The 10,249-nt window shown below is 40.5% G+C and overlaps 1 protein-coding gene across 2 annotated transcripts; it reads right to left on the bottom strand.

Moving 5' to 3' along the window:
- Positions 1-987: 987 nt before the first annotated feature.
- On the bottom strand, positions 988-9,502 carry LOC131460662 (potassium channel subfamily K member 15-like). 2 transcript variants are annotated; one of them, XM_058631333.1, is made up of 3 exons: positions 9,457-9,502; positions 4,429-4,775; positions 988-2,771 (listed from the first exon to the last, which is right to left on the bottom strand). In XM_058631333.1, the coding sequence occupies exons 2-3, from the start codon at positions 4,712-4,714 to the stop codon at positions 1,813-1,815; spliced, it is 1,245 nt and encodes a 414-aa protein (XP_058487316.1). In that variant the 5' UTR covers positions 4,715-4,775; positions 9,457-9,502; the 3' UTR covers positions 988-1,812. The 2 variants fall into 2 exon arrangements, with proteins under 2 accessions (XP_058487316.1, XP_058487315.1); XM_058631332.1 differs by lacking the exon at positions 9,457-9,502 and adding an exon at positions 4,953-7,204.
- Positions 9,503-10,249: the final 747 nt, after the last annotated feature.

Here is a 10,249-nt window from a genome sequence, read left to right as displayed (position 1 = left end):
CCACTACTATGGCGATGGACACGTTACTTAGGGAACCAGCCAGAGGGATCGAGTGTACTGAATGTTCCTTTTAGGAGATGATTACGGACTGGAAAGAGCTGAAGGTCAAAGGTGACAACACTGAAGACAATCTCTGACACTGAAACTAAAATTCACCTTTTTACATCTCGCTAATCCCACACTTCCTATAGAAAACATGTGTATAACATACTCTGGGGCAGTAATGATGAAATGAACATGGGTATTTATCACTTTACAAAATACTGTAAATGCTCTGATAGATACACCTGCACAAAATCAGAGGTGTCAAACTGGCGGCCCGCGGGCCACATGTGGCCCACCACTTAATATCATGTTATATCATGACCTCCTCTTCTTTTAAATAGAATATATTTATTATTAAATTACATATAGACTTGTTTGGTGTTTTAATTCCGATTGTCCACGTTAATATTTACTTAATTGTAGATTGGTTTCTCTGTTTTTGATGTTAATAGACTCATTTCACTCAACAAGCACTTCTACTTTGAAATTCTGTGAAATATCATCATGAATTATCTTTATTGCAATATCACGTGGAACACTGTGTGATCATTTTGAGCTCATACTGCGCACAGTTGTTTTTTCTCTAGACTGGCCGCTTCTTGACCAGACTCGACACACATTGACCCCCTCCAGGTCACTTGAGTTTGGCACCTCTGGTTTAAACCAACCAGGTGCTAATGATCACCTTTTTCACATGTGGCTTGAAACACAGCTGAAGCAGCTTCTGTGTGAGGAGCAGCCAGTTTCATGTCACAGCAACAAGGTCTCTCCCAGACAAAGATTTCAACATGTGCTGGTCAAGAAACAGGCAACGTTGAGGACCAAGGATGACAGACACATCATGTCTACTTCCCTTTGACATGTGAACATGTCCAGCAGAGACTTCACCTCAGAACTGACACAGACCTGTGGGACCCAGATACACTCATCACTGTCCACAGAAGTCTGAACACAACACAAGAGAGCTTTGTGGAAGCCAAACCTCTGACGTGGAAACAAGAGGCCCCGACATTTATTCTGCAGCAGGACAAAGAGCCCACACACACAGCCAGTGTCGTTATGAACTATCTTCAGTGTCTCGAAGAACATGGAGTCCAGGGATTGATGGTATGGTCCACACAGAGCACTGACCTCAACATAGTGTTCTGCAGAACAATCAAAGAATGGTGACACCAAATACTGGTTTGATTTAGATTTTTCTTCTTCTATTACAAGATTTTTAGAACAGCATTTTAGAACTGAAACAATTACTCTATTAATCCATTACTAAATTAATTTTGATAATCGATTCATTGGTTTGAAGCTTTTTTCACGATTAAAACAAGTTTCTCTGATTGTTTCAGCTTCTTAAATGTGAATAATTTTGTCGTTTCTTTGCTCCATAAAACAAAGAAATCATTCAAAACTGAATCATTTAGGTTTGAGGACAAAAACAAGACATTTGAGAACATCATCATTTCCAGGTTTTACAAACACTGATCAACATTTTTTAATGTTTTCCTACATTTTATTGAGAAAATAATCAGCAAATGAATCGCTGATGAAAATAATCTTTCACACCTGCCTAAAGTCTTGGGCCACGATTAGATTTGCTGTTTCAACTCTGAAAAGAGTTGTTTTTATATTCTAGTGTACAGATTTCCTGAAGGATTTGGTTGTATCTTATTAAAGATAAATATATAATAAAATAAAATAAATGAATAAATCACAGCAATGCTAGTGGTAGACTTTGTATACATATATATGTTTTTGACTGAGGTGAGAGTGTTAGACTGATCTCCTCCTGGTGTGAGGATAGTTCTGGACCAGGCACAGTCCTCTGCAGCTGGGTGAAGCCTGCTGTGAGCTGCACGACGTCTGTTCAACCCTGTAGGAGACGGAGTTGTAAAAGACCGGGTTGCTGTGTCCAAAGTCCTGGTCCCAGTGAGACGAATAAGAGCTGTCCTGAACGTCCACGTCACAGCAGATGCAGGCGAACCAAGGTGTGAATCTGCTGGTGTCAGGAAGCACGGAGTCTCTGAGTGGAGATGAAACATGTCTGTGCTCCTCTGCAGGAGCAGGGAGGAGGTTGGTACAGCTGGTGCCCGCCTCCATCGGCAAACTCAGGTAAGACCGGCTGCTGTGTCCATCTCTTCTGTCTTCATCTCCCACTGCAGCAGTTTCTGCTTCGGTGTCCGACCCCTCCCGGTCCTCCTGTGTGTCTTTAGGCTGTGGCCTCTGCTCTACGTTTGGCTCCGGCCGTACCACAAGCTCATCTGCGCTGACAGTGAGGAACCTCAGGACCACCAGGTTGAGAAAAGCACCGATCACTGTCAGCCCAACCAAGATGTACATGAAGCTGAAGGCCACGTACGGTGGCTGCCTCTGCAGAGCGTCTGTCCTCTGCAGGGCCACAAAGTCCCCAAAGCCGATAGTGGTGAGTGTGGTGAAACAGTAGTAGTAGGCGGTGAAGAAGGTCCAGTCCTCAAAATGAGAGAATGCTGCAGCTCCAACACAGAGAGTACTCATGCAAGACAACAGCCCCACCAGGACCATGTTCCAGATGGACACCTCCACCTTCAGGAGGCCCAGACCCTGCTTCGCTCTTCTCAGGAGGTAGCGGACAAAAGTGTTGATCCTCTCTCCCAGGCTCTGGAACATGACCAGGGTCAGAGGAATGCCCAGCACGGCGTAAAACATGCAGAAAGCTTTTCCAGCATCAGTCCGAGGAGCGACGTGGCCATAGCCTGCAGAACCACAGCATATAACAGGTCACGCTGTGTCAGGTCACATCATCAGCAGCATCTATCAACATGGACGCCGCCTCAGACCAGGTGAACACAACTGTGTGGATTCATGTTATTAGATCAAACAAATACTCATGGGATTATATACTGCACACAACATGCTGGCTTTTGTCAATAATCTCATACACATTCACACGCTGCTGCTACAGCCACCAGGAGCAACGTGGGGTTAAGTGTATTGCCCAAGGACACATCGGCATGTAGACTAGTGGAGCCAGGAATCAGACCCACAACCTTCAAGTTGAAAGACGACTTACTGTACCGATGAGCCATCATCGCTGTAGATATATAGTGACTGACTGACTCACTCAGTCACTGACTCACTCACTCATTGACTCACTCACTCAGTCACTGACACACTCACTCATTGACTCACTCTCTCACTCAGTCACTGACTCACTCACTCAGTCACTGACTCACTCACTCACTCATTGACTCACTCAGTCGATGATTCACCCACTCACTGATTCACTCACTCAGTCACTGACTCATTCACTCACTCACTCACTCATTGACTCACTCAGTCAGTCACTGACTCGCTGACTCACTCACTCACTGACTCAGTCGCTCACTCACTCACTCACTCACTGATTCACTCAGTCACTCACTCAGTCACTCACTCACTCAGTCACTCACTCACTCACTCACTGATTCACTCAGTCACTGACTCACTCACTCAGTCACTGACTCACTCAGTCACTGACTCACTCACTCATTGACTCACTCACTCAGTCACTGACTCACTCACTCATTGACTCACTCACTCACTCAGTCACTGACTCACTCACTCAGTCACTGACTCACTCACTCATTGACTCACTCACTCACTCAGTCACTGACTCACTCACTCAGTCACTGACTCACTCACTCACTCATTGACTCACTCAGTCACTGACTCACTCAGCGACTCACTCACTCATTGACTCACTCAGTCACTGACTGACTCAGTCAGTCACATGGTGATCAGGTATCTGCTTGCATTGATAAACATCATACATTGTATTGTGAAATACATCATATTATAAATGTATTGATCCATTGAATCTACAAAATTGTATTACAAAAGTCACTTCATGTTTTAAAATGTTTATTTTATTTAGTTTAGTTTACTTATTTATTATTACATATTTGTATAGATATAATATATATATATATACACACATATATAGATAAATATGGATTATATCTATAGATACTGTATATAGATATACTGTACATATATATTGTAATACATGTTGATATTAAATGATATAAAAAAGTGATATGATTTATCATTTCTTCGTGTTTGTTGAAAGTCAAATACACTTGATTGTGTCATAATAACATACTCAGGTTATTATGGGTTATCTTATGGGTTATTATGGGTTATCTTTCATACAGTTCTGTCACCAGGCTGCAGTTTCATGTCAGATTTGCATTGAGCTGAACTTTATACTCAGCTCTAAGGACTTCACACCATCTTTCTGCCTCATTAGGAACCTGGTTTTGGTCTCCATGAGGACTACTGGTCCTGACAAGAGGACACACACACACACACACACACACACAAACACACACACACACACACACACAGAGAGAGAGAGTTAGTTAAACTTGCCTATGGTGGTGATAACAGTGATGGCGAAGTAAAAAGAGCCGCTGAACTTCCACTGACTGCCGGCTCTGTGCGGCTCTGACAGCAGCACCACTCTCTCCATGCGCCGGTAATCTTCCTCAGTGAAGCCGTGCTTCCTCTTCAGCTCATTCAGCTTCTGCTCCAGCACTTTTTTCCTTGAACTCTCACTCTCTGACTCCAGTGCATCAAACACCGCGGCACCGATGAGCAGGTAGAGGATGATGGAGAGGATGAGACAGAAGGTCCTGATGCTGTTGTGCTTCTTCATCCTCACAGAGGGAGCAGCAGGACACGGGAGCGGCGTTCATCTTCAGCAGCACTGATGTGTCCTGATAGGATTACAGCGGTCATGTACAGTACAGGCTGTGAGGTGTTGAAACTGTAGCCTGTGGCGTGTCTGCGCAGGTTACTTGAGCTCAGCAGCTGGCAGCACCTTGACTTTCCACCTAATGTAACCTACTTAAAGGTGATCACATGACCCATTCATCTGTAAATGTTCTACTCACCTGTCCAGAGAGGAGAATTCAGTACATTCATGCTTCATGCAGACAGAACAATCTTCAAATTGACTTTAAAACAAAGAATGAAGTCGTGAAAACATTCAGATCCTTTATCGCGTGTCCAACTCAAGGCCCGCGGGCCAAATCAAGGATCATAATAGGAACATAATCAAGGAAAACAATCCTGCACCATCTTAGACGATTTATGGCTGCTACTGTGTATGAAAACATTTACTGTGTATGAGGAATCGATATCATGCAACATGAGGGAAAACACAGGAGAGTCGGACATGCGGAAATTAAAACAATGACTTACTTACTGCAATTACAGTACTGTAATGGCTCAAATACTTGCTATATTAAAACATATTCTTGTCACTGGTCTTTGATTCAGTCAGAATTCCATTCTACAGTTGAATCTGTTGAAGGCAGACGACACTGACAATGATCATATTAATGTGACATTAAAACCATGTTTTTGTGACGTTAGAACCGTGTTTTTGTGATGTTAGATTTGTGTTTTTGTGGCGTTAGACTTGTGTTTTTGTGACGTTAGAACTGTGTTTTTGGGACGTTAGAACCCTGTTTTAGTGACGTTAGAACCGTATTTTTGTGACGTTAGAATTGTGTTTTTGTGACATTAGAACCGTGTTTTTGTGACGTTAGTTTTGTGTTTTTATGGCGTTAGATTTGTGTTTTTGTGACATTAGATTTGTGTTTTTGTGACATTAGAACCGTGTTTTTGTGACGTTAGAACCGTGTTTTTGTGACGTTAGTTTTGTGTTTTTATGACGTTAGATTTGTGTTTTTGTGACATTAGATTTGTGTTTTTGTGACATTAGAACCGTGTTTTTGTGACGTTAGATTTGTGTTTTTGTGGCGTTAGACTTGTGTTTTTGTGACGTTAGAACTGTGTTTTTGTGACGTTAGAACCGTGTTTTTGTGAAGTTAGATTTGTGTATTTGTGACATTAGAACCGTGTTTTTGTGACGTTAGATTTGTGTTTTTGTGACATTAGAACCGTGTTTTCGTGACGTTACAGTTGTGTTTTTGTGACGTTAGATTTGTGGTTTTGTGGCATTAGATTTGTGTTTTTGTGACGTTAGAGTTGTGTTTTTGTGGCATTAGATTTGTGTTTTTGTGACGTTAGAGTTGTGTTTTTGTGACATTAGAACCATGTTTCCGTGACGTTAGAACCGTGTTTTACACGATGGTAATAGCTCTAAACAGATCCAGAAAGTCTTCTGCTTCTGGTGCTGGTAGGTAAAACACAGATGACAAAGTCTGTGCTCTCTGTTCCTGCCAGCTGCTTTAGTTGTCCTGCTTTTGTGCATTCAAATATTAAATGTGTCTTGTGTCATTGCCTGTGTGTGTGTGTGTGGTCTGCCACAGAGGCACAGCATAAACAGCTGGTCCTTCCATCCACACTCTCCTCTCTTAATTATTTTGCCCTGTGAAGCGTTCATGTGTGGAGTATTCACAATATGCTGGGCTGAAGTATAACTCTGAGTGATGAAGCATTAGCTGGTGGCAGCACTGACCTTTATCAAGCAAGCACACCTAGTCTCTGAGTAATCCGCCAAGTAGTCATTATTAATTAAGTGTAAACACAGGCACTGAGAGACAGAGAGACAAAGACAGGGACAGAGATGATACATCCTGTATCCTCTCAGGATGCTACTATAAACTTGATCCACAATGCTATGTCTCTGCTTGGACAGTAACGGGTCAGGAGCCATTTCAGAACCCTCTGATTTAGAATGATTAGATTATTATTTTTCACTTTGAAATGTTTACTCAAAAATATGTGTTCCACCTACAATGTGAAAAAGAAGTCTATTCTTAATATGTCACGATTACATAAAACATGAATGGACTACAAATGGACTCTATGTTACAGTCTTCATTAAGTGACGGGCTCATTCATGCACTTAAGTAAGTCATAAAGATCCTGACATCCGTCATTAACATCTACATTTATGGCTTCCTTCTCCTAAGTGTGTGTAACATATGGCTATATGTTGTGTAGATACAGTACATGACGTACAATCTACTGCTGAACACATGTTACACGAGTTGCTTTTGTAAATATCTTACATCAAAATAATCATTCTTAAAAGTACACGTTTAACCTCCTCATCACATCTTACATCATATACCACACTATACTATACTATACCGTACTATACTACACTATACTATACTATACCGTACTATACTATACTGTACTATACTATACTATACCGTACTATACTATACTGTACTGTACTGTACTATACTATAATATTCTATACTGTACTATACTATAATATTCTATACTGTACTGTACTATATTATACTATACTATACCGTACTATACTATATTATACTATACTGTACTATACTACACTATACTATACTATACTATACCGTACTATACTGTACTATACTACACTATACTATACTGTACTATACTATACTGTACTAAACTATACCGTACTATACTATACATTACTGTACTATACTATACTATACCGTCCTATGCTATACTATACTATACTGTACTGTACTATACTATACTGTACTGTGCTATACTATAATATTCTATACTGTACTATACTATACTATACTGTACTATATTATACTATTCTATACTGTACTATACTATGCTATACTATACTGTACTGTACTATACTATAATATTCTATACTGTACTATACTATAATATTCTATACTGTACTATATTATACTATTCTATACTGTACTATACTATGCTATACTATACTGTACTGTACTATACTATAATATTCTATACTGTACTATACTATAATATTCTATACTGTACTATATTATACTATACTATACTATACCGTACTGTACTGTACTGTACTGTACTACACTACACTACAGCATACAAGTTGGCAGGTAATTGACTGCCCACTGGTGTTTGTATCCATTGTTTAGATAAATGTTCCTACAGCTTTGTAAATATTAAGGATGATTGGAGAAATATATTAACCACACAGTCTTAATTTCTTCTTCTCACCTGAGCACACGGTGCTTACCTCACTGACACAACATCATGTTACAGTCATACGGCAATTTGCAGCATAATCACACGTGGCTTTTAAATGTCTATTATATATAAACTGCAGGATGATCAGTACATTCACTTTATCTTCCACAGGAAGTCATTAAGGACAGTGTGTCCACAGAGTAGAATCCAGACTGTCAAACTGCAAACATGATTTGAAGGCAGTGGAGATAAAGACTGGACTGTCTTTATGATGACTATATCGTGTAAATAAAAACACTTCTATTCAAAGCATGTTTGGTAAAAGTCCATCAATTCTTACTTTACAGCAAATGACAATATAAATGTAGAGACAGCTGCTGCTCACTGTTGTATATACACATTCTATCACTATGATTCAGACCAAAACAACTACAGTTACATACATTCAGTTGTACAAAGCTGCTTTTAATTCTTACAATGGACTCTGTTTGTGAATAAATGAAAACAAGAAACTTGTGGCACTTCAAAAATAAATGACTAGCACTGATGGTCATTTTCAAATGACTTGAATAAAATATAAAAAATAGTCTCCATTTTATAATAAAAACACAGAGCGGGTGTTTTTGTCCTTTCCCCACGGTCACTTCCTGGTTTTCAATAAACTGTGAGATGTACTCAGAGTGTTTAGTGGAGGCTGTGGACACAAGGACACAGCAGTGCTCTGCTGTCGTTTCCTCACGGTGCCTTAATTAAAATGCCTTTTTCAATTTAGGCCTAAAACGACTAAAAGATACTAGTTACTATGCTAGTGGAAACACAAATTAGTAAGGCAGAAATGTTTATGCTTAAAAGATGTGCAGCATCTGCCTTGAGCAACTGCGGTGAAAGGAAAAATGGGGGACGGAGGAGAGGAAACGGGGGAGAGAAAGGAAAAGAGGGAGGTGAGGTCGAGACAGGAGTATATAACAGTTGCATTAGCAGTTATTCCAATGGCTATTCCAAGTCATTTATTCCCTCTGCAAACACAGACTGTACTTCTATGAAATGGTGGTCAAGTTAAATATTTCAACAATCCTCTCTTTTATTTATTGCCTATTTATTTGGTTATTGTTCTTCAGTGGTTTATTGTTCTGACTTGTTTGGTACTTTCACTATGTTTCCTTTGCATTGAAACATGTCTGTGTGTTTGGAACCTGTTCAAAGTTATCAAAGGACACGATTATGACTATGATATATTCACTTCTATTCACTGACTCCTTGTGTCCTAAGTGAAACAGCATAATAACAGGACGCCACGTAAAATGGACTTTGTTGTGCTTTAAGTTTAAAATGATTGTTGAGAATGTTTTTAGTTATTTATGTATTCATATATGTCCTTAACATTTTTCTGGTATCTGTTATTGACTTTATTTTCATAATGTAGTGTTTAATAGTGTTTACTGCTGCTGACAGACATACACACTGACATGGATAATGTGAGAACCCACATCCCCACAAAACTCACCACAAACTCACCCACTGGCTCCTGGTCTTTCTGACTGGCAGGCCACAGGCCCCAGTCCTGTCCTGTGGGGGTGTCCTCTGAGTGGAGGGGACGAAGCCGTCCTGCATGAGGGAGGTGGCCGGGTCTGGTGGTCATGGTGTGAGGACAAGACGAAGGAGATGATAGTGGGCATGAGGAACGAGAGGATGCCTCACCAGCCACTGTTCATTATTGCATTTTGCAGTTCCACTGCCCTTATTGTGTTTTATTTAGTTACTTCAACTATCTATCTAACCATTTATCTACTTTTATCTACTGACCTTAACCCAGCATTTGTGTGGACAGAGACCGTGAATAAGACAATAAACTCTTTGAATGTTGAACTGGCAGCACTGAGACTGCGTCTGGTCTGCAGCACTTACCTGATACAGTCCCTGTGACCTGTCTGTCTGTCTGTCTGTCTGTTCACCACATAACTGTGCAACAGTTTGCTTGACAGGATTCAAACCTGGCAGTTGACTTACTAAGGGCGCCAGTGTGTGCAGTGCAGTGTGAAGCCTGTCGGACAGTTTATCTCCACTAACACAAAAACATTCAAGCACGTTAACATACGTTTGGAGAATGTTAGGAAAAACCTTCCATAACAAGCACAGGTGCACTACTGAGGGAAACACTTCAGGGAACATTCCCAGAATGCTCTGGGACCCAGAAAGTGTTGGCTGGGAAGTGGTTAACAGTCAGACATTAACTTTTTAACTTTTGTCAAAGTTTATACAGGTAATAATCCTTGTAATGCCTGGGTTGCAGACAGGACAGACAGACAGA

Source organism: Solea solea, chromosome 6 (genome assembly GCF_958295425.1).
Source record: "Solea solea chromosome 6, fSolSol10.1, whole genome shotgun sequence".
Taxonomy (NCBI): domain Eukaryota; kingdom Metazoa; phylum Chordata; class Actinopteri; order Pleuronectiformes; family Soleidae; genus Solea; species Solea solea.
The sequence above is the reverse complement of the archived record's forward strand: the minus strand, read 5'-3'. Positions and strand labels throughout refer to the sequence as shown.